Below are 25,853 nucleotides of genomic sequence, written 5' to 3'. Positions count from 1 at the left end.
CGGGACGCGACAATCGATCCCCAAATCGACGCTCTTACTCCACCAGTGGAGGTGGGAGTAAGCGCTGTCGACAGGGAGCCACGGAGGTCAATTTTGCCGCCGTCCTCACAGCAGGGTAAGTCGGCTCCGATACGTCGAATTCAGCTATGCTATTTGCGTAGCTGAATTTGCGCATCTTAAATCGACCCCCTCCCCCCCGTAGTGAAGACCTGCCCTTAAGTGTTACATAAGGCAATACCCACTCAACTGATCATTTTAGAATCAATGGAACATATTCTCTCCTATGTGCACATCATTCTCATTAATATTAATGGCAGTTTTGAATGGGCATCAAGGGGAGATTGAATTCCCAATAATTATATTAGTATAATATCAGTGTAATATGGCATACATTCCGTGGAAGTTTAATTACTTAATTCCTGAGACGAAAACTGTGTCTTACCTTTCTTTAGGCAAGGAAATTTGAATAATTTTACAAATCCAAAATCATCTCCAGTCACTAGCACTGAGCTACTGTAATTTCCATCCACAGAGTTGACATCTGTAATGTTGGTATATTTTGGCCAAATTCCATTCACTTCAGGCCCTATCACACAGGTCCATGAGGCCCAATGAATTCCTTTGATCTCATCTTTGCTTGTTAAATGCTTCCCAGCTGAAAATAGTCAAATTAATATGCTGTTTAACCAACTATCTTTCCATTAAAAAGATGCTTTTCTCCATTATAGTTAGTTGTGTGTTCTTTTTGAGCTCCGTGTTTTTATGTCAAGAAAGAAAGAAAGATTATTTTATTTTAAATAAACAAGATCTATCTGGTTATGATTTTTCCTAGATCATCACTGTGGAATCTGAGCACTTTAGAGATTATCTAGATCCTGATTTTACACCATTTTGACTCAAAAAGTCACATCTTCTATGGCAGTTCTACAAAAGAAATGCCTCTAACTGTAGTTATATATACACATAAATAAAGAGAACACTTTTAGGTGCTATAAAATTAATAAAATAATATATACTAATTCAAATTTTGAAATGAGGACTAAAATTCTAAAATATCCTATCCTAAATCTACCTCCATTTATTAACGTCACTTTAACAACTGGTACAGGAGTTTGCTTTATTGGATTATATAATATCAATTAAACAAGAATATTTGGTTAATCTGTCACTATACAATAACTCTTTACATTAACAACGACTTTTCTATGGGTAATAGCTTTCCCCTAAGTTAATTAGGCATGTTATTACTTCATGGTAATCTTTAATGCTCCCCGTGTAAATAGCATTTCTGAATGTCTTGTATGTACTAGGAGAACACAACTGGGGAAAGAATATTAGCTGACAAACATTTTTATTCATGTTTCATTTGCGATGATCGCAAGTAATCTTATTGTATTAAGATTGTATCAGCAACACAACATGAGCTGATCAGCAGAATAATGTTTGAAGTCAAATTTCATTGAAGAATAATTTCAAGAATTGTTATGAAGAACTTTGGACTTGTCCCAAGAAGACTATAACAATTCTGTAGGGGAAACAAAGTTAAACTTACCACACGTGATAGAATGCATTAGCTACATTTTAAACATATAAGGAGATGTCAGCTGAAAATAAAGCAATTTAATTTTAAAACTTCACTAAATTAGAGCTGGGTCTAATTCTTGGGGGTGTCAAATCCAGGGTTTCTGGTTCAAGCTCATATATACAGTAGACATTAAAAATTATGTGAAATCAATTAATTGTAACATTTCTTTTTTCTTCAAAATTGTTAAATATAGAGTAAATCTTTAGCTTTCATTCTAAAATGATTATAAAGCTACTAGGGATGTACAGCCCACTGGATTTCTTGGCCAGAAGACTATTAAAAACATTTTAATCTAAATGTAAATCTATCAACAATTCTAAAGTGCCTATCACTATATTACACTGGTCTACAATTTTTGAGAAGTCGTCTGCTTCAGAGATAAAATGTGCTATATGTATTTTGATGTGCTGAATTCAAATATGACAATTAAAACAACTGTTTGGCTACTGTTTCTAAGATATTTAAGTTTTTACATTTTATGTCTATGTATATTGTGTAGATAGTAGAGTTTTAATCACAAATTGTAAACCTAGGTCTTTTCATGTGTTTATGGTTGCTTTACATGATAATATTTCACCTGTCCTGTTTATGTAACACTTTAAAAATCAGCAAAAGGGTTATATAAATAAAATGCATTATGAAACAAATGCAAAAAACTATTATGTACATAGTTTAGTCCTATTCACAGTCCACTTTTTCTTCTTTGACACACCTTTCCCAACTGGAGGCACCATGCAGAAGTAACAATTGCTGGTATGATCTGTTGGCTCTCTCCAAATCATTGGCACTGCAAAAGGCATAGATTTCCTTTTCCTGTTCAACCACTGGCGAAGATTTGTTGCACAAGTGTTGCAGCATATGTGTGGGGCCCACCTCTTGTCCTGATCTCCAATTTTGCAGCCAAAATAAAGGTGATAGGCTTTCCTAACCATAGTGGTTATACTGCGCTTTTGTGATGCAAAAGTCACTTCACCACAGACATAGCAGAAGTTATCTGCACTGTTCACACAAGTACGAGGCATCTCTGCTCACTTTGGCTAAACAGAAATGTGTCCCTTTGCAAAATCAAACACTGACAAATAAGAGAGCATGACACTGTATGATTTCTAGAGCTGATATAGGGCAATTTGTTCAGCAGAGTGATGTAAGCTTCGTTATGATTGCATCATCCATGACTTCTAGGAATAACATGATGCAATTCATATCATGTATGACGCAATACCAGCTTCAGATTACATCATTCATTGTTTTGCCTAAAAAGCAAGTACTGTCCAAACCCAGGCATAGATTTATTCATATATCCAGTCAAAGATGTATTTTAGTCATTTCTGGTTTAAATTGAGATCCCTTCCCTTTATAACTCACTTATCCTCCGCCATTCCCAAGTCAAGAGTCCTATATACTGACCCAATAGCATATCTTGAAAACTAGAGCCAATCAACAATTTTAAGCATCATTTTCGTTCTCAGTGACCCAGAATTAGTAAAGTTTGACTACACTTATTTCAGAAGCATTTTGACTGTAGAGCAGTGTTATCTATGTGCTGGATATGCTTAATTTAGCCTTTAATGTGCCACAATTTATTGAAGTAAACATTTTTTCCTCTGTGCTACTCATTATTTAATATTAGCAAAAAAACCTTCAAATTGTTATTCCCCAGGACATATGTATATTACATGCAGATATGGAAACCTCAAGTGATGCAAACTTTGAGAAACAGAGGAATGCTGGTCATAAACTGATTTTTTTTTAAGATTTGTTCATTTTAAAGTTAACACAGTGATGACAATTAAATAAAGTTTAACATGAGAGATTTAGGTAATCATTTTAAACTAGTTTTTACACTAATTTTGATGAAGACATGTTTTAAACCAAAACAAAATCTTTCCCTGTTATTTGTCATATTTTTCTAAATCTGAAAGGCAGTTTTAATCTAAGTACTTACTTATTAAGCTTTAAACAAAAATTAATGATTTTTACTATGGTAGCACTCAGAGGGTCCATACAGGATTGTGATCCTGTTGTGCTAGGTGCTGTACAAACACATATGATCAAGCCCCAAAGAACTTATTACGTGCTTGTCCTTTCAAATGTATAAATAATATAAAGAACCTTTCAAATTCTAAATTTTGGTGCAGGCTAATATATTAGCTTTTCACTTTTGGTGACCTGGATTCAAATCCTGGCCAAGGTCATAAGTGAAAATGAGTTTAGTAGTCTCATCATAATCTTTATGTTGTTAATGTCACAAAACCATTACATAGTTCGTCATGATCAGTAGATCTGGCCAAAACTCAGGATTTGCAGTTTGGGAGAAACAAGCAGCAATGAAATGGACAAGAATGTCAATTTTAGTCAGCAGCTGCCTGGGCTACCAGGGTATGCGTATCCAGGGTAGCCATATCATGCAGACTGCCCCAGGGCCAGGTCTTCCAGAATCCCAGCTCCACAGCAGAAAGCCCATAAATCCTGAAAGCCCCAGCTTGAGCCAGGGTTGTCATGGCTTCCAGGCTCCGTGCTGTGGGGTTCTCTCTGGTGGTGTGGGGTTCCATCCAAGAACCTGCAGGTTCCCAACGCTGTGCCCTGGAGCCTGGATATCCTGAGAGCTCTGTCTCAAGACTGAGTTCTCATGACTTCCAGCTCTGTGATGCACAGCCAGGATCCTAGACCATGGACGCCTGGGCATGGTGGGGCATGGGACTCCACTTTCTGACCAGCTCTTATGATTAGCAGTTTTTGTTCTACATAAGATCAATATTGGAAGAGTGGACAAGTTTAGGTTTAAAGTGAATTAGCTACTCTCTTGGGTAGAATGAACTCTACTCTCATACCCTCTTTCTAATACTAAACTTGTTACTACACTTTAGGCTGTACTGCTCTTCAAACTGCTGTTACCCATACATTTCCAGTCTTCTGCTGAGGATTTTCTGGCATGATCTGTGTTCATGATTTTCAGTGGCCCTGTCAAAGCTTCACAGTGTCATTTTGGAGTGCCAATAATTATTGTGGAATTTTGAAAATGTTTATATTTCAAGGATACATTTGACATTTACCCAAACATTTTTAATAATTAGTTTAACCACCAATTCCAGAATTATGCATTATATGAAAGGAATGAAACCAGTGTATAACAAAGGGTGGCTGTTTCAGAAATTAATGATGATTTAGAATTTATTTCTTTAGTGGATCAGTATATAATATAACTAATACTATGGGAAATGTGCAATTAGATGAATACTGATGTGGAGAGATATTTCTTTTACTAAAAAACTAATGGAGATATCTGATCTCCTGGAACTGGAAGGGACCTTGAAAGGTCATTGAGTCTAGCCCCCTGCCTTCACTAGCAGGACCAAGTACTAATTTTGCCCCAGATCCCTAAGTGGCCCCCTCAAGGCTTGAACTCACAACCCTGGGTTTAGCAGGCCAATGCTCAAACCACTGAGCTATCCCTCCCCCCAGATTAATATGAATTGTAAATATATCTGATTTTATAAGTAAACAATAGATATTTAGGTAAATAATAAACAAGTATTTCTGCTTTGAGATGTAAAATTTGAATACACATATTGTATTGTCCTCTTAGAAACCATAAAACTAGCTTATTTGTTCATAAATCTAACTTCTCTGAACTTACATGGCATTTTGTAGAACAGTCGCTCTCCTGCACCATCATTGCTTTGCAAGAATTTACTATCCACAGACCAGTCAATATGAGTAATAAAACTAGAAGACTTGTTGCATTCTCCTATCTTCTTGTATCGTTGAGCAACTGCATAGATATCCACGAGGCCATCATTAGAACCCACAGCAAGATAAGAGCCATCTGGTGAAAATTTCATTTCATGAATCACTTCCTTTCGGTCTTTAATATGAACTACCTCTGTCATATCTCTGAAAGAACCAAGAGCAAGAATATAGATTATGGACTTGTAAGTATGAAACACAAAAATATTTAAATTAAGACAGACATACTAAACACTTTCTAAAAGCAAAATCGGACTTCAGAAGTCAGAATCCTCCATTCTGAAAAGTCTCTGTTGCTCTTACTGTCTATACTCACAAGTTTTAAAGCAAAACAAACAGGTTTATGTCTAGCAAAGTGACTTTACCATTTTGACTTGACATTTATAAACATTTATGATTCTCTTTGTTATACTCCTCATGGCCAATTAACTGCTTTCATCTTGTTTTTTTCTAGTTTAGAAAGAGAAATGACTATACCTCTTTGTAAATGTTTTTCATTAGAAAGAAAATTATGAAGTCAAAATATGAACTGTTACTCTAAGTTATGTAAAGTATATTTGGGGATGTAATGTAACTCAGTAGCCCACTGTTTGCCATTATAGTAGTATAAGTTAGGTTTTTTCTGTACAAGAGACTACTTAGTATCAAAGCCAGTCAGCATTATACTGGTTATATTATAGACTGGGGCTCTAAGGAAGATTTTTGGAGATGAAGCTGCTTGTGTTACCTCATGGAACTTTTAACATTTTTAAAATAATGTAGTTTTTAGTTTGCTTCATTACTGCTACGTGGCCTCAAAGTTTATAAATTTGAATAAACTTTAATGAGACTTTTCTTGTTGCAGATCTATCACAGAATTCAGAGAGGAGAATAAACAACATTAAGAGTAGGAATAGACTGGGATTTGGTGGTATTAGTGGTGAAGCTGGTCAAGGAATGATTTTTTTTCCTCCACAAGAAAACAATTTCTTTTCATTGAAATGTTTCATCAAAATGTTTTGGGTATTACTTGAAAACCCAAAATCTGAAAAAATGTCGGGTTTTGGTTTTTCAAAACTCCAAAATTGTCAAAGAAAACACATTATTTGTTTGAATATTTCCATTTTGTCATAAAGAAATTGGTTATGAACCTGTCCTGTATTGTGAGATGTGTTGCACATTTTCATTCCACTTCAGGTGTGTGCATACCCAGTGCACAGTTGTTGGGGGGTTTTCTCTCAGCAATAACCATCAGAGCAGTATGTCCATTTTCTGCTGCCTCATGCCACCATTCGAAGCTACAAAGGCGGAGCTTCCCCCAACCCTCCTCAGGTCCTTCCTTCTAGAAGATTCAGACAGAGAGAAGAAGGAGGATGGGTCATGGAATGGACAAGTGCAACACATCTCAAAGGACATCAGTTACAGGACATGTTAGGAACTGCTTTCTTCTCCAAGTGATTGCACATGTCCATTCCACTTTAGGTGACTCACAAGTAGTTTGATCAGGAGGTAGAATCAGAATCTATCTGAATAATGATTGAAGGACCACATGTCCAAACCTGGCATCATTTCTAGACTGCTGAGAGATGGCATAAAGTGAAGCAAAGGTATGAACTGATGACCAAGTTGCTGCTTTGCAAATGTCCAGACTAGGCAGCTGGCCCAGAAAAGCTGCATGAGATCTGGTTGAACGTGCTAGCATTCTATTCAGTGGCAGAACATCAGCCAAGTCACAGCACAAATGAATACAAGAAGAAGGCCCTTCATTCTGTCTGTAATTGCCAGGCATAATGTGAGAAAATGGCCTAAATGGTTTAGTCCTGTCCAGGTAAAATGCTAACACTCCTCTAATGTCTAATGTGTGGAGCGTCTCCTCATCCCTATGATTATGAGGCTTAGGGGGGAAAAGTTGGTAAATATATTGCCTGATTAATGTGGAAGTGAGGTCCACCTTGGTGAGAAATTTCAAATGAGGGTTTGTTTTTGTAGAAGATTGTTTATGGAGGTCCAGAAACTAGTACTTGTAATTCACTCTCTCTCCTGGCTGAGGTGATTGCATCAAAAAAGTCTATCTTTATAGAGAGATGGAGCAATGAACAGCTAGCCAATGATTCAAAAGGAGGACCCATTAGCTTTTCTAATGCCAGGTTTAAGTCTTAAGGGGGAATAGGATCCTGTACTTGAGCATATAAACCCTGCACGAAGCTAACTGTCAAAGGATTGGAGAAAAATGAACAATTATCAATAAGTGACAGGTGCCACAAGGACTCCTCGTTGTTTTAGCTGCTAGATAGACCTTGATGGAACTAATGGCAAGACCTTGTTGTTTCAAGTGTAACAAATAGTCCAACACACGATGGAGCAGAGCCCAGACAGAGTGAATGCCTTTTTGCTGGGAGCAAATGGAGGATCTCTTACACTTTGCCAGGTAAATAAACCCAGGAGAAGGCTTTTTACTATTTACAAGTACATCTTGAATCCCCTTTGAACAAACCTCCTCCTGTTAGCCATGGAGCAGCTAGACTATCAGATGGAGGGCCTGCAGGTTAGTGTGGAGGAGGTGACCATGGTCCTGAGAGATCAGGTCTGAGTCCAGTTGGTAGTGGCAATAAGGCTCCATATAAAAGGGTCAGCTTAGTAGAAAACCAATGTTGCTGAGATCATACTGGATCTATGAGTATGACTCGAGCATTTCAACAACATTCTGGATAGAAGTGAAACTGGGGGAAATGCATATGGGAGCCTGTCTGTCCAAGGCAACAGGAAAGCATCCATCAGAGACTGTGGGCTGTGACCTGCTCAAGAACAAAACTGACGACACTTCCTGTTGACTTTTGATAAAACAGGTCTATATGGGGAGTCTCCCACAGTTGGAAAATGTATCTGGCTGTGTCTGGTAGGAGAGACCATGGTTACTGGTAAAAGATCTGCTTAATCCATCTGCAAGATTGTTTTGAACACCTGGAAGGGTGAGAGGCTTTGAGATGGATTGAGTTAGCAATACGAAAGTACCACAGCCACATTGCATCCTGGCAAGTTGACCATGCCCCTCTTTGCCTGTTCTCATAGAACACGGCAGCTGTATTGTCTGCAAGTATGAGAAGATTTCTTCCCTTGTTATGGGGAAGGAAGGCTTGATATGCTAGCCAGATGGTCCTTAGTTCACTGACATTTTATATGTAGAGTTAAATCCTGAGCAGATCATAAACTTTGAGTTTCAGGGACCATAAGTGAGCCCCTCAACCTAGGGCAGACATATCCATAGCTATGGTCAAAGATGGTTAAGGAAGAGCAAACAGAACCCTTCTATACACACACACCTTGAAGGGTCTCTCCACCAGTCTAGAGAGGCCAAGATTTGAGTGAGCTCCTGAACCACCATGTCTAGGGGAAGACAAATTGTACATTACACCGATGCCAGCCACCTTTGCAGCTTCCAGAGACAGAGCCTGGCAAATTAAACTACATAAGTGTATGAGGCCAATTGCCCCAGACGTTTGAGGCAAGTGCATACTATCATTGGCCTTCAGGTCTAACACAATGGCCAGCATAGTCTGGAATCTTATCTGTGAAAGGAAGGCCTTGGGTTCCATAAAGTCCAAGACTGCTCCTATAAATTCTACATTTTCTACAGGAGACAGGATTGACTTTTGTATGTTGATGAGCAACCCTAGCACATTGAAGGTGTACTGGATGACAGACACACTGAACAGTACTGAGCCAGTTGTCCAGGTAGAGAAGAACTTGAACTCCTGACTTCTTCAGGAATACTGCCACCACTGTAATGTAGTACTTTGTGAACACCCATGGAGCTGTGGACAGGCCAACCAATAATATTGTGAACTGGTAGTGGGATTGATTTACCAAAAACCTGAGGAATTTTCTGTGGCTTTGATGTATTGCCATGTGAAAATACAAGTTTTTTAGGACAAGGGAAGCATACCAATCTCCAGGGTCAAGGGAGGAGATAATGGAAGCCAGTGTGACCATATGAAAGTTTATTTTCTTCAGATGTTTGTTGAGCTGCCACAGGACTAGTATGGGTCTGAGTCTTCCCTTTGCTTTTGGGATCAGAAAATAGTGGGAATAAAACTCCTTCCCTCTGCATAACTGAGGAACTTCCTCTATGACTCCCAGCTGGAGGAGAGATTACACCTCCTGAAGGAGGATCGCCTGGTGAGAGTGGTCCTGAAAAGGGATGGAGAAGGAGGGTAGAAGTGGGGATAAAAAGAAATTGAAGACTGTATCCTAATTCTTCCATGCTTAAGACTCACTGGTCTGTAGTGATGCAGGACCAAGCACCCACATAGTTGGAGACCTGGTTGGCAAACAGTGTTCTAAGAGAGGCTGGCATTCTGGAAACTGGGAGGGTGTTCTCGACAAACACATGCAAATATTTACTTAGAATTCCCAGGCTGTGTGGGTTAATGAGGAGCTGAGACAAAAGGAGTGGGTGGTCTTCTGCACTTTTTTTCTGGCTAAGTCTGGGTGACAAGGCATGAAAGCAGGATAATGGTGAGGCTGCTGAGGACAGAACAGCTTCCTCTTTGGTGTAGGTGTATAAATGCCCAAAGATTTGAGCATCAGCCTAGAGGCTATGCAGCTTGTCATCTGTCTGCTCAGAGGAGAGTTGCAACCCCTCAAAGGACAAGTCCTATATGGTCTGTTGGACCTCTTGAGGAAGACCCAATGACTGGAGCCACCAGTATCTGCACATCATAATGGCCAATGCCATGGCTCTATCTGCAGTCAACAGTGTCCAAACCCACCTAAAATGAGATTTTGGCTACTAATTCACACTCGTCTGTGAAATTCCTTGCATCCTCTGGCAATTTGTCTTTACATTATAATATATTGTCCCAGAAGCTACAGTCATAGTGGTCCAGCAAAGCTTGCTGTTTACCAGTCCTGAGCTGCAGATCTGGTGTCAAATAAAGTTTTCTGCCAAAGAATCATAGAAGATTAGAGTTGGAAGAGACCTCAGGAGGTCATCTAGTCCAACCCCCTGCTCAAAGCAGGACCAACACCAACTAAATCATCCCAGCCAGGCTTTTGTCAAGTAGGGCCTTAAAAATCTCTAAGGATGGAGATTCCACCATCTCCCTAGGTAACCCATTCCAGTGCTTCACCACCCTCCTAGTGAAATAGTGTTTTCTAATATCCAACCTAGACCTCCCTGTAACAGCGCTGACTCATCGGCGCAGTGCCTCCTGCTGGTCAGTCTGGGAATTAGCTCATACAGCTCAGGAGTGCCCTCCTCTGTCCAGTTTCTCCCCTGCCCTTACCTGCCCCTCTGCAGTCTCTTTATCTCCACCAGTTCAGGCCCCGCGTCCCATCCGAACCACGGTGCCTCTTACCTTGGGGTGCTGCCTCTTGGCAGTGTCCCCACACTCTGGGTCTCCCTTCTCAGGGGAACCCCAACCCCCCTATACCCACCTTGCCTCAGCGGCTACTGCCAGCCATAATCTAGGCCCTTCTCTCAGGGGCAACCTGCAGTCTGAAAAAGCCACTCATCAATAACAAGGTGGTTGGACATGTTGCCTTTTCTTGCCCTGGCTGCCTTCCTGCAGCCCTAGTACCTCCTCAGGCCTTTGCTGCAAGGCCTCATCCTGGGAGGTTGCCAGGCCAGAGCTCCCCGGCTCAGCCTGCCCTTTCCCAGTACTGCTCTGTCCAAGGTACCCATGTCTCTACCAGGCAGCTAGGTCCTTCTTGCTCCACTCCTTCTCCCCAGGATCCCTTCTTATATTGGCCCAGCCGGGCTCTGATTGGCTGCCTCAAGCCCGCTCATGATTGGCTCCCCGGGGCAGCCCTTTCCCAGGGCTGTTTTTAACCCCTTCCAAACTGGAGCGGGGCCCCGCTACGCTCCCCCTCTGTAACTTGAGACCATTGTTACTTGTTCTGTCATCTGCCACCACTGAGAATAGCCAAGTTCTATCCTCTTTGGAACCCCCCTTCAGGTAGTTGAAGGCTGCTATCAAATCCCCCCTCACTCTTCTCTTCTACAGACTAAACAAGCCCTCTTATTTAGAGCCCTCAGCCTCTCCTCGTAAGTCATGTGCCCCAGCCCCCTAATCATTTTCATTGCCCTCCGCTGGACTCTCTCCAATTTGTCCACATCCTTTCTGTAGTGGGGGGCCCAAAACTGGATGCAGTACTCCAGATGTGGCCTCACCAGTGCTGAATAGAGGGGGAAATCACGTCCCTCGATCTGCTGGCAATGCTCCTACTAATGCAGCCCAATATGACGTTAGCCTTCTTGGCAACAAGGGCACACTGTTGACTCATATCCAGCTTCTCATCCACTGTAATCCCCAGGTTCTTTTCTGCAGAACTGCTACTTAGCCAGTCGGTCCCTAGTCTGTAGTAGTGCCTGGGATTCTTCCCAGGCACTATTACATGCACTCCCCTAAGGTCTCAGAGCCCAACTACTTCCCAGTCAATGGTCTCTGGTTGATGGCCAAGATGGAGCCTCAAAGGAATACCAAGGATGGTAGGCTGTGGAAGGGGAATGGCTCCTAAGTGCAAAACTCTGCATTTTTCCTTGTTGAACCTCATCAGATTTCTTTTGGCCCAATCCTCCAATTTGTCTAGGTCACTCTGGATCCTAGCCCTATCCTCCAGCATATCTCCCCCCAGCTTAGTGTCATCCGCGAACTTGCTGAGGGTGCAATCTATCCCATCCTCCAGATCATTAATAAAGATGTTGAACAAAACCGGCCCCAGGACCAACCCCTGGGGCACTCCACTTGATACCAGCAGCCAACTAGACATTGAACCATTGATCACTACCCATTGAGCCCGACAATCTAGCCAGCTTTCTATCCACCTTATAGTCCATTCATCCAATCCATACTTATTTAACTTGCTGTCAAGAATACTGTGGGAGACCGTATCAAGAGCTTTGCTAAAGTCTTTGCTAAAGAGATCTAACTTCTTTGCATCCTTTCCTTTGGGGGTAGATGCCTGCTGCCACTATATTCTCTCTCATTGGCAGCTCAGACTACCACCAATCCCGGAGTGGGGTGGTGTAAAAATGTTCAAATCCCTCTGAGAGGACAGAATATCTGTGCTTGGCCCTTTCTGCTAGGTGGGAGGAGCGAAGGTGGAGTTTGTCACAACACTTCGGTGGGCTCAAGATAGCTTCATTAATTGGAAGCACTACTCTCGATGGTTCCACAGAAGCTAAGACGTTAACCAGCCTGTAAGACCTTTCTCCAACCTCTTCCACCTGGATATCCAGAGTGGAAGTCACCCTCTTGAACAAGTCCTGATGAGCCTATAATCCTCAGGGGGAAGTGAGGAACTTTCTGATACCACTGCCTCATCAGGTGATGAAAGAGGAGAAAGCCAAAACTGGCTGTAGTGGAGCCTTCTTCAATTCCTCTAAAGGGAGAATTTCCTCCTGCTCGGTACTGAGACTGTTACTGGGAGTGGCCTCCCTCTGCACCTGGTGTGGTAAATCTTGGTGCCTACTTGATGAAGCAGAGTAGGAAGGGTGTGGAGACGACCTGGAGGAAGGAAAAAAAAACCTAAGGGGTCCAAAATGTCTATTGGTAAGGACTCAGAGCCCAACTACTTCCCAGTCAATGGTCTCTGGTTGATGGCCAAGATGGAGCCTCAAAGGAATACCAAGGATGGTAGGCTGTGGAAGGGGAATGGTTCATGGTCTGGCTGCGACACACGGGAGCCAAACTCGGAATTTGAAGATGAACCAGCCTCCTCTAACCAAGTAGGGGCTATTCCAATCATTGCCCAAGATCAAGGTTGGGAACCTGGAGATGGTGCTATCAGTGAGATCATGGCTGGCTTCCTTCTTGAAAGTACCACATGAAGACATACACGGAGTACTAGAGGCACCCACAGTACCGCATGCTGGGACAAAGTCAATAAAGTTACAGTGGGCACTGGTACTGGGCAAGAAGATTATTGGATCGCTGGCAAAGCCGGCACATTGAGAATCACCAGATCCCATGCTGTCACATTAGCCAGAGTAGACGGTACCGGAACAGTACTATTGAACTAAATGGAGCCACTTTGGGAGCCAATCTCAACGGTGCCGGTGCCAGAGTTGACAGTCCCTGCTGAGCAGATGACTGCCTTGGAAAGTGCCTTGGCCTTGAGTGCACTCTGTTGTGCTTGTCCATGTGCCTGCTGGACTTAGGTGCTGGGGACCTCAATCTCCCAGCGACTGGGCCCTTAAATGCCTTCTTCTGGTGTCTCTCCCACACTATTAGGGAGGGCAATAGGCCCCAAAGCTCAATCAAAACAGAGGGAACACTTCTGATGGATGCAGATGCACTCAGTACCCACTCCGAAGGCTCTAAGGGTTGATGCAGGGCTGCCTCCATCAGAAGAAACTTGAGTCTGGCCTCCCTGTTTTTCTTGGTTTTTGGGTTAAAGTCCCTGCAAATTTGAAACCAATCCTGATGTAAGTCTCACCATGACACTTCAGGTATCCTGAGTGAGCCATACTCACAGGCATTGGTTTCTTGCAGGAAGGGCAGGGCTTGAAACCCGTGGACCTTGCCATGCCCTACCTCTGGGACTCAGCAGTGGGAATTGAAGCTTTAAAAACACTTTAAAAAACAATATTTCTATATCTACCAAACAGTCTAAACTAAAAAACAAGTACCAACTACATACAAATATGAGGGGAAATTTTGCAATTGCAAGACAACACATTCCTACAACTGTCACAGGTGGTAAGAAGGAACTGCTGAGGGGTGGGGGGGGGAGGTCAGAGGCAGCTCTGCCCTTTATACTTTTGCATCGTACCACCAAGGGAAAAATCTCTGACAAGTGGGCTTGCACACACCTGCAGCAGAATGGACATGTGCAACACATCTCAAAGAACCATTTTTTCTTGAAAAAGTGTTTTGACAAAATATGTTCTACCAACTCAATGCAATAGTTTAGTAGTGACTACAGCACTTAACCACTCCACAACAGGAAATGCCACCCTCTAGATTTCCTGTTTATGGCCACAGGGCCCAAATCACTGAGATTCTGAGAGCTCCATGCCACAGAGTCCATTTGGATCAGAATTTGACCCTAAAAAAAAAAGAAAAATATATTGCCAGAACCCATAGTTTCCTGCGTTCAGGGTTTGCAGAATTGCTCATCTTCCAAGAAATCTTGGAACAGGAATAGATGGAGAAACACTTACACTTAGGGTTTCCCACACAAACATTGTCATTTTTTTAAGACTAGAATAATGGATCCAGGATTTGTTATTACCAGTATCTAACATCAGAATCATGAATAATGTTACATGCCAGCCAAATCATCAAAAACAAGATTACCGTGAGCCAGAGACGAGATTAATTGCCAGAGAATGAAACTGATCTTTTAAAAGGAGTTTTAATGTAATATTACTACATTATTTAAAAATTAAGCTTTGTAAAAGTCTGTGCTAGTACTATTATGTGGCAGTACTTTTAATGACTTTAAATAAAAATTGTATGACTATACAGCTGAACAAATTTAGAAGTTTAAAAGTCATTTTTGTGTTAGAGAATAGCTGACAGATCTCCCTGGGTTTTCTTCACTGTTTATGCTCTCCCAGCCATAATATTATTAATACCCTCTTAGTGCACACCTTTTGCAAATCTTCACTGGGTGAGGAATACCTTTGTATTTATGTATTTGGGATGTGTACTTCAAGTATCCAAAGAAGTGTTCCTTTCTTCCTATTAAAAAGCCTTGACTGCATAACAATATCATGCATTTTACTTCTATTATGTACTCATTTTTAATTCTTTTATCCACCAACCTCAATAATAAATGATTTATTAGGGCCCTATTCAGAATCTTTTACTCATGCAAAACCTTTGTTGACATAAATGAAAGTCTTCCTGGAGTAAAGAGTGCTCAGTAAGATGGACATGTTATATTGCTTTGGCTTTCCATAGAAATGAATGGGTAATTTTTTCTATTTCACATAACATGAAGCAGAAAAATGGAGGTTCTGATTGTGGATTGCTTCTGCACCTTGTATAGTGAGACAAAGTTCCTCCTCTGCCTTGGTGGGTCCTGTCTTATAGGTGGATTTGCTCACCTCAGAGATTCACGGCAGCCTTCAGCTTGGCTATACCTATCTCATAGAACTGGAAGGGACCTTGAAAGATCATCAAGTCCAGCCCCCTGCCTTCACTAGCAGGACCAAGTACTGATTTTGCTCCAGATCCCTAAGTGGCCCCCTCAAGGATTGAACTCACAACCCTGGGGTTAGGAGGCCAATGCTCAAACCACTAAGCTATCCCTCCCCCCTTTAAAATCTTCCAACATTTGTGCACACCTAATTGGAATCGATACAAGCAAGCACTTGAAGAAGATCTTTTATTGGACCAACTTCTGCTGGTAGAAGGGACAAGCTTTTGAACAGTGGCTACTACTTTTGCTAGTGGCTCAAACCTGCCGTCCACTCAGCTAACCTCATCACTGGCCAGCATGGGGGAAATGGAGAACAATCCCCACAGTCTCTGTGTCCCACCTGGTGGGTCAGGGACAGGCCAGATCCCTTTCCAATTTAGACCTTCCCTTCTGGTGTTTCTCACAGATCAGGTCAACTCTTCCTGCGTCCGATCAGGAGCTGGGGGGATGGGGGAACCCGGGCCCACCCTCAACACCGGGTTCCAGCCCAGGGCCCTGTGGATAGAAGCTGTCTACAATGTTCCCTGTATTAGCTGCGTGACAGCTACAACTCCCTGGGCTACTTCCCCATGGCCTTCCCCAGCACCTTCTTTATCCTCACTGCAGGATCTTCCTCCTGAAGCCTGATCACGCTTGAACTCTTCACTCCTCCAGCAGCACGTCTTCTCACTCCCTGCTCCTTGCACACACCCCTATTATCTGATGGGAGGTCCTTTTTAAACCAGGTGTCCTGATTGCTCTAGGGCAGCCCCTGCTCTGGTCACTCAGGGAACAGAAAATTGTTCATCCAGTGGCCAGTATATTTGCCTTCTACCAGACTCCTGTACCCCACTGTCTGGGTCTGTCACAATAGCCATTTGCATCTCTGCAATTAAGGGTAAAACACAATCAAAAGAGGATAGTAGCATTTTACTCTCACTTAGCACAGTGGTTCACAACTTTACACAAGCTGCAAGGCAGTGGAGAATCAAGTCTGGAAACATTTGGGTAATGAGTTATATAAAATATGGGATTATTTTATGGGAAAAAATAATAGGCCAATTTTTCATATACATATGCCTTCATTGCAGCCACAAAATATGTATGCACACCTATGGAACTTACAGAGCAGCATGTGCATGTGCAGTAGTTACATATTTAGTTATCTGTTCTCATGCACAGTCACTTGAGTTTTGCTCACAAATGAGAACTTCATTTATATATCTGTTCTGCTGGTGAAATGTGGGTACACATTTTAAAATCTGTCCCAGTATGGTAAAAGTGCACTACAGCAACTTTCACAGATCTCCCACTGTTTATAGGTTTTTCTTCCTACCTAAATATTTCACTTGCTGTTGCACTTCTTCCATTCCCTTATTCCAACAAAAAATACCTTGTGATATGGCTTTTGAAATAGACAAAAATTCATTCTAAAGAGTTAAAAGGGGCTGTCCTATTACATGGGAAGTTTGATTTTCACTTAACATGCAAATGTTTGCAAACTTTCCTGCAGACAACACTAATGAAACTATTACAGATAGCAGTCTTTCCTATATTCGTGCAGGAAATTGACTTGGTGATTGAAGAGGTTCTTCTCAAACCTAGCATCTATTAGTATGTCATTAACATGGTTTCTGTTCCCCAAAAGATGTATTTAATTTCAGAGCTACTAAGCCACAAGACAGATGCTTTTCACTTGAAAATGCTAAGTCTGAAAGCTTAAACTTAGACAACATTATTAGTGATGTCATGAGAGACATTTTATGTTAACTTTAAATTTAAATAAAATTATACATTAAAGCTTGGATGTAATATACATTATTTAAAAGTAGTCACCTCTAAAGTCAACTGAGGAGAAATACCTAGAGGCTTTGATAATTTTTTATTCAATTTTTTTTCCAAAAAATATACCCACTGATTTAAAAAATATTAATAAAGGACTTTAGGATTTGGCCTTGAGTTACTAGAAGAGTCATCAGTGCTGAAATACAATTCACTATCCTACCTTACTCTGAGAACAATGAAGGAGCCATCTTTCATTCCAAGAGCTAGTTGAGATCCATCAGGACTGAAAGATACACTGCGCACAGCTTCTTCCATATTACAGCGAGCAATCAAGGCATGATCAGCAAGGCTCCATAATCTACACAAAAAATTGAGAACCAAAGCACATTACTTAAGATTACAGACTTTCAATACTATCAACTGCAGAAATGAAATGCCAGCTTCTACAAATTGATCCACAGTAAGTATGCTTACATTGACTGCACACATGAAGTAATTTTTGTGGCTAGAATGTGTAACTGGGCTTTCATAGAATGCTCCCGTATTCCACTTATATCTGTACCCCTCCAATGTTATAGTTAATAAATTCATGAAGTAGTCATAGTTTGGTACAAGGTGGTGTTTTTACCATAATGCACTATTACATTAAGTTGAATTTTATGGTTACCACACATGCTCATGTTAAATGAAGGTCTGTTGAGATAGAAATCTTATTTTGATAATTAGGTCATTAAAAAAATCTCCTCCAATGTTAAACTAGTAGGCTCTTGGCTAGGTGCATATTTTCTCCCACAAATACTGATATCTGTTAATGTAAAGAACCAATACATACACTGTCACTCAGTAACTGTTTTATGTTCATAGGAACATAGAAACTGCCATACTGGAATAGTGGTTAGTCTAGTCCAGTATCCTGTCACTAACAGCGGCCAGTACCAAATGCCACAGAGGAGGTGGAAGAAATCCTGCAGGCTATGAGATAACCTGCCTCTGGGAAAATTTCCTCCTAAACTTCAATGAAATTAATTGAGTTAAAACTGGTGTATGACTGAAATATTGCATTGGAGACTCAGAACTGTTATGGAGCTTTGGGACACTCTTAGAATGATGTTGGTTTCCTAGAAAAAATTATGGTAGCTGGTGACAAATTTATTTAGAGAGCCACTGTATCCAGTTTTCTCAGATTCTAAAATTACAAGACAAAAAAGCACCTAAGGGGAAAAAAACCAAAGCCTGAAATATATATGGATGAATAAACTGGCATAAGTTTACGGAAATGGAGAAATGAAGGAGAAATGAAAGTTACTTATTTGTAGATGGACTCATGGGATGCGCCAGCCAGTGCAGCTCAGACAGTGGAACCTTCTTATAGGAGTGCCTGTTGGAGCACTCACCCCTCCCCAACCGCCATTGCTGAACATTCTGAGGATGAGGATATAAAAGGGCACTTGGCACCCTCGGCCAACAAGTTCCATCATGATTTCCTCAGACTCAAGATTCCATTGGGATTCTGAGAAGAAGGGCAAAGTGGGCAGGGAGAGTGAATAGGCAGAATCCATCTAAAAGAACTCTGTTATAGATAAATAACCTTCATTTTGTCTTTTGAAGTCTGTACATTCCCTTGGAGAGTTGAAGAAGATCCACGAACTATTCTTGTCTGGGGGCGGCCGGGGGTGACTAGAATTATCCTGTTACTACCTTGCCTTATCTTCTTTATCACTCTCTGAATGAGAGGAAAGTGGGGGGAAACATAGAACTGATCCTTCCCCTAGTTTAGGAGAAAGCATCTGATACAGACAGACTCTCTCCCTGCTTTTGAGCAAAAGTGGTGACACTCCAAATTCTTTCTAGTAGCAAAAAGATCTATGTCCTGGAACCCTCGCAGATTGAAGATATCATCTATCACCAATTTCTTTAACAATGATCATGCAATCCTGTTACATCTCTGCTCAGTTAGGCTCCTGCTAGATACACAGCTGTGAGATAAACTACTGTGCTGGAAACACCAATTTGACTGCTTCTTGGGTAGGCTGAGAACAATGAGCCCCTCTCTGTTTGTTCATGTAATATACTGCTGGCATACAGTCTGTGACAACTTCCACTACATTTTTCTGGATGTGAGGTAGAAAAGATTTGAGAGCCAAACAGATCACTCAATTCTAGGATGTTTATAGGTAATCTCTTTTCTTAAGAGCTCCAATGACCTCAAACTGCTAATTTGTTGAGGTGTGCTCTCCACCCTTTGTTGGAGGCATCCAAGATGTTTGTTACCAATGGAGCTGCTGAGTTGAATAATAGCCCTGTCAGAACATTTGCAAACATACACTATTGGTGAAACTACAGGAACTGATATGTGGAAAATGGTGAAGGGTGAAAAAACTTTACAGAAGGAGCCCAAAAATGGGGGCAGTAAGGAAGGGTCCATGGAAAACTGAGACAGCTCATCCAACTGCTTCAGTTTCTCAGATGGAGAGTTCTGAGAAGTGTGACTCACAGGAATATTCTTTTTATCCCCTTTAGGCAATGTCTTTTCAGATCTGGTAAATGACCCAACTGTGGATCTATGCAATGCATTCATAATATCACAACAACAATGGAAACTGAGAATTGGCAATGGAGACATCACCGCTAGTTCCAGAACTCTCTTTGGATCTGATGCAACCCTTGGAACTGGAGGATGAACTTTAGGGAAGGATTCACCCTGATCCAAACTCCTCATCTTTGGTTTAGAATTCAGTGTTCTTGGATCCAGATCTGAGAAGTCTTCTGAACGTAACTTGACTCTGCTAACAGGAAACTACTTGTCTTGTGCAATCTTTTTAGGAATCAGTTTAGGCAGTTCTGATGGTTTTTACTGCAGTTTGGTTGTTATCTCACAGGCATGTTTTAAGGTTGAATCCAGTTATTTAGGAACCAACTGTACAACAGTCTTGGAACTTGCATCTTGTGTTCAGATCTCTTTGAGGTATCAGATCTGACAGGCTTCACAGCCAGAGCCTCTTGGAGCATTAGGACTTTCTGCCTGTTATGGCACTCCTTAGGTGCTCTCTGGTAAAGGAGCTGCCAATAGAGTACCTCAAAGGAGAGTGGCCCCCACTGAGACACTCCAAGCATCAAACATGGACCTGTCTTGATCAAAAAGACTACAGACAAAACACACACATTTTAAAGCCAGGTGTCGTCACCTTTGGATCCATCACGGAACCAGTAGTCAAAGCTGAAGAACTATTAACTATGCTAAGAATAAAACTTTTCCTTAACAAACTAACACTACAAATTGCACTAGGCTGGGACACTAATATCTACATGAAAGAAGGCTCTGGAAAGGCTCAAGTCCATCTGCTGCTGCAGTTGGAACAAACTGAGGCATCAGAGAGTGCAACACTTCCTCTTATAGAGTCATCCTCAGAATGTCCAGGAAAGCAGAAGAGAAGGGCAGGAGGGGTGTGTGAGTGCTCCAACTGCAACGAGAAGGTTCCATGGCCTGAGTTGCACCCACTGGCACAAAGGACACTGTAAGATGTAGTCTAGGATAAGTTGTTCTTTAATGGTTTACAGACACTATATCTGAGGGCTTAAAAGAGATTGGAAGTTAGTTATCTACACTGTATGAGGAACTTGCAGCATTCTGTGACATTCAGTAAAATGAAAGACATGTTTCACACCTGCTTTTCAACTATATCATACCATCTTGCTTCTGCCACACCACAAATTAGCAGTAGCATGGCAAAACCTAGGTGAAATAAGACTAAAAGCAAGTGTGTAATATAACTGTCACTTCACTGACATTCATGTGTGGCACAGAGTGAGCTGGCCCTTTTTAACGAGTTTGGACCCTGTTCTGTCTTTGTTTTACTCCTGTCTCAGAAGACCAAGGAGCTCCCAGGTGAAGTCCCCTAGTCAGAGGGAGTTTGTGACTGGAAAAGATCATGTGACTAGCTGGAAGCAACACCTCTGAAAAGGTCTGGCTTCCTCTTAGTCGTAGGCCTTGGCTACACTTGCAGATGTACAGTGCTGTGAGTTAAACCTGACTTCGTACAGCTGAATAGGGAAAGCGCTGCAGTCTGTCCACACTGACAGCTGCCCAGCGCACTGTCATGGCCACATTTGCAGCATTTGCTGCGCCATTGGGAGTGGTGCATTATGGGCAGCTATCCCACAGAGCACCTCTTCCCATTCTGGCACTGTGGGTTGTGGGAAGGGGGCGTGAGTGCGGAGCATTCTGGGTCCTGTCCCAATGCCCCGTGATGCATCGCTTCGCATCCCAGAAATCCCTTTGTGTCCGTCCACCTTTGGAGCCATCTTTCAACGGTTTCTGTGCAGCGCCATCTATCTGCGGGAAATGGAGCCCGAACTGCTGAGGCGTATGCTGACTTATCCCGCCAGCACGTCACGTTTGGCAGTCAAACTATTCCTTAAGATCCAAAGTGACAGTGAGAGCGAGGAGTCCGACGATGCTATCGAGCCGCGTAACGCGTACGGCATGAAATTGCATGTGGCATTCACGAACATGCTCAGCACCGTGGAATGCCACTTTGGGGCTCGGGAAACAAGCACCGAGTGGTGAGATCACATCATCATGGAAGTCTGGGATGACGAGCAGTGGCTGCAGAACTTTCGGATGAGAAAAGCCACTTTCACGGGACTGTGTGAGGAGCTCGCCCCCAGCCTGCGGCGAAACGACACAAGATTGAGAGCTGCCCTGCCAGTGGAGAAGCGGGTGGCTATTGCAGTCTGGAAGCTGGCAACTCCAGACAGTTGGTCGCAAACCAGTTTGGAGTGGGAAAGTCAACCGTTGGAATCATGTTGATGCAAGTTTGCAGGGCCATTAATCGCATCCTACTCAGAAGAACCGTGACTCTGGGTAACATGCAGGACATAGTGGATAGCTTTGCACAAATGGGGTTCCCTAATTGTGGAGGGGTGATAGATGGGACGCACATTCCTATTCTGGCACCACCCCACCTAGGATCCGAGTATGTTAATCGGAAGGGGTATTTCTTTATGGTTCTCCAGGCGCTTGTGGATCACCGTGGGCATTTCATTGACATTAACGCAGGCTGGCCCGGAAAGATGCATGACACACGCATCTTTTGGAACCCTTGGCTGTTCAGGAAGATGCAGGCCGGGACTTTTTTCCCAGAGCGGAAGATCACGGTAGGGGAAGTTGAAATGCCCATTGTAATCCTTGGAAATCCCGCTTACCCGTTGATGCTGTGGCTCATGAAACCCTACACAGGGAGCCTTGACAGCAGCAAGGAACGGTTCAACTTCAGGCTGAGCCAGTGCTGAATGACTGTGGAGTGTGCCTTTGGCCGTTTAAAGACCCGCTGGTGATCTCTGTATGGGAAGCTGGACTTGGCCGAAAATAGCATCCCCGCCGTTATATCTGCGTGCTGTGCCCTCCATAATATTTGTGAAGGGAAGGGTGAAAGCTTCACTCAGGCATGGACCTCCAAGGTTCAACACCTGGAGGCTGAATTTACACAGCCAGAGAGCAGGGCTATTACAGGGGCCCAGCCCGGGGCTGCAAGGATTAGGGATGTCTTGAGGGAGCAATTTGAGGCTGAAAACCAGCAGTGATATCTGGTGCCCTGCAGGGGAGTGAAGTGCAGTAGTTCCAATCTTTAGGAATCAGTGTTTGCTAAGCAGACAAGCAGACTTGCAGTGCCTGTTTATTTCCTGGGCTAAGGAGTCTTTTACTTTATGCAATAATAGAGAATGTTTTCAAAGCCAAAAAATCCATTTATTGAAAAGAAAAAAAATGTATTTATTGAAAAGAAACAAGGGGGTGGAGTGGGGAATGGTACAATCAGAGATTCGCGTATGTCCTGTCTGGCGTGCTGTGCAGTGAGTGCTGCACTTCAGGATAGCTATACTGCATGGTGATGGGGGTTGAGTGCAGAGAGTAAGCATCATGGTTTTCAGGGCTGGGTGGTGAAGATACTGGTGTTGGAGGCAGCTGGTGGCGTGAAGAACACGGAAGTTGGGGAAAGTGGGTTGGAGGTGACAGTGGGGCACAACGGAAAGAGTTTGGGGACAAGGGCTGTAGGGGGGGGCGTTTGCGGTACTGCTCCTTCTGCATGGCTACGAGCTCCTGGATAGTGTCTGCTTGGCGCTCCATGATGCTTATGAGCTGATCCGTGCTTTGCTGCCGGTGCTCCGTGCTTTGCCGCCGGTGCGCTGCGTTTTCCTGGTGGATCCTGCTTTCTCTCTCCCTCCAGTTCTGTGCTTTCTCATTCTCTTTAATAGATTGCTGCATCACTTCTTGCAGCATGTCTTCTTTGCTTTTTCGCAGTCTCTTCCTGAGTCTTTGCAGTCTCTGAGCAGGTGATAAGAGGGACGGCTGAGGTCTCAAGGTTGGTGCAGCTGTATAGGCAAAATGCAACATTTATCAGAGGCAGCATTGTTTATACCAGAGTAATGATTTCCCCCGCACTTAAGGAGTAGAAAACACACAGGGTCTACACAATTGCATAATTTTCCCGTCCGAAACAGAACACACATATCCCACGGGAGCCTCAAAATGGTGAGTAAGGGGGACTGATTGTTTCAGGGCTGCACTGTCCTCTGGATTTCTGTGCCTTGGGGAGAGCCAACAGCTTCAGGGGGCACCTACACTGAACACTGTCCCAACATTTTCCACAGGAGTTTGTCCTGGATGATATCTCGCTGCTGAGGGTGACCTGGGAAGCAAGGGAGGGTCTTCTACTGCAATGCGGCTTCCGCCTTGGCCCATATGCAGCTTGCCTGTGTGCAGCAATGGTCCCCGCCCCTTGCGGCACAGTGGCGCGGACATGTTAGCCTGGCTGGGACAAGGACCACGGTGGCCCTCCCGATAAACCTGCGCAAGCACATTGCACACGTTCTGGATGAGACATTTGAGGAGATTACCGAGGCCAATTACCGCGATATGATAAACCACATCAATGCACTATTCCGCATCTAGGCATGCATGCCTAACCCTCCTCTCCCAAAGAGCCCGCACCGAAAAAAACCCGCTCACCGGGAACCTGCTCTTCTGTTTGTCCTCCACCAAGTACCGGCCGCTGTGACTGGCTACCTTCCTCCTGGCTCGAGAAGAGCTCCTGGCTGCATGGCTCCAGGGATTCCGGGGTGTCTCCATCCGGCCCAACACCCTCACTCCCGTTTTCCTCCTCCTCCTTCTCCCCCCACACTGGCTCAGAAGTGTCTATGGTGGTGCTCGGAGTGGAGGTGGGGTTAACCCCAAAGTATCGCATCTAGCTCTTTGTAGAATTGGCAGGTCGCGGGGGGAGCACCTGAGCGGCCATTTGCGTCGCGGGCTTTGCGGTAGGCACTCCGCAGCTCCTTCACTTTAATCCTGCACTGCAGGGCATCCCAGTCATGGCCCCTTTCCATCATATCCTTTGATACCTTCCCGAAGGTATCAAAGCGGAGCTGGGACTGTACAGCTTCCTCCCCCCAAACACTGATGAGGTCCAGCAACTCGCCATTGCTCCATGCTGGGGCTCACTTGGCGCATGGAGGCATGGTAACCTGGAAAGATTCGCTGATAGCACTCCACGCCATGCCGGGCTGAGCAAACAAGAAGGGGATTTTTAAAATTCCCGGGGAATGTAAAGGGTGGGTCACATGGTTGGTTACCTGAGGCCAGGCAGTAGAGTTTGAACTGATGACCAGAGTGGTTAGAACAGGCATTGTGGGATACTGCCGAATACTTCTGGAGGCCAGTCACAGCGATTGGACGGCCACACTGGTGCCGGCGCACTGCAGTGGCAGTGCAATACACGCTATTGCTCTTGGGGCTGTGGAGTACATGCAGTGCTGCAACCACGGAGATACAGCGCTGCAAATGCCTTGCCAGTGTGGGCGGGTAGTGAGTTACAGTGCTGGGGGCGCGTCAGGCCTTTGTAGAATTGGCAGGTCATGGAGGGAGCACCCAAGCAGCCGTTTGCGTCACGGGCTTTGCGGTAGGGGCTCGCTTGACGCGTGGAGGCATGGTCACCTGGAAAGATTCGCTGATAGCACTCCATGCCACGCCACGGGGAGTGAGTTACAGCACTGGGGGCGGCTTTACAGCCAAGGCCTGAGGCGCCCCAGCGCTGTAACTCACTCCCCGTCCAAGATATAAATGTAAATAAACTTGCTTGTCTGAGCAATTGGCTTAACAAGAAGTAGGACTGAGTGGACTTGCAGGCTCTAAAATTTTACATTGTTTTATTTTTGAATGCATTTTTTGTACATAATTCTGCATTTGTAAGTTCAACTTTCATGATAAAGAGATTGCATTACAGTACTCGTATTAGGTGAATTGAAAAATACTATTTCTGTTGTTTTTTTACAGTGCAAATACTTGTAATCAAAAATAAATATATAGTGAGCACTGTACACTTTGTATTCTGTGTTGTAATTGAAATCAACATATTTGAAATGTAGAAAACATCCCCAAAATATTTAAATAAATGGTATTCTGTTATTGTTTAACAGTGCAATTAATTTTTTTAATCGCGTGATTAATCGCAATTAATTTTTTTAATCACTTGACAGCCCTAATAATTTCCAGTTGTGGTGTATACTAAAGAGAAATTGGACCTCATCAAGTATTTTGGGGAATAGGGGCCAAATTGTTTAATATGATCATAAA

The 25,853-nt window shown here is 43.2% G+C and overlaps 1 protein-coding gene across 3 annotated transcripts in view; it reads right to left on the bottom strand.

Moving 5' to 3' along the window:
- Positions 1–25,853, bottom strand: part of EML6 (EMAP like 6) — a 403,044-nt gene that overhangs the window by 157,385 nt on the left and 219,806 nt on the right. For all 3 annotated transcript variants that reach the window (XM_005308049.5, XM_065590765.1, XM_065590766.1), the window contains 3 exons: positions 17,448–17,585; positions 5,223–5,479; positions 443–655 (listed from right to left, as the gene is read on the bottom strand). In XM_005308049.5, coding sequence (XP_005308106.2) covers positions 443–655; positions 5,223–5,479; positions 17,448–17,585 — 608 coding nt within the window. The remainder of the gene's footprint in view (positions 1–442; positions 656–5,222; positions 5,480–17,447; positions 17,586–25,853) is intronic.

The sequence above is a fragment of the Chrysemys picta genome, chromosome 3 (assembly GCF_011386835.1).
Source record: "Chrysemys picta bellii isolate R12L10 chromosome 3, ASM1138683v2, whole genome shotgun sequence".
Lineage (NCBI taxonomy): Eukaryota > Metazoa > Chordata > Testudines > Emydidae > Chrysemys > Chrysemys picta.
Note: the sequence above shows the minus strand (reverse complement) of the source record. Positions and strands in the feature narration are given on the sequence as shown.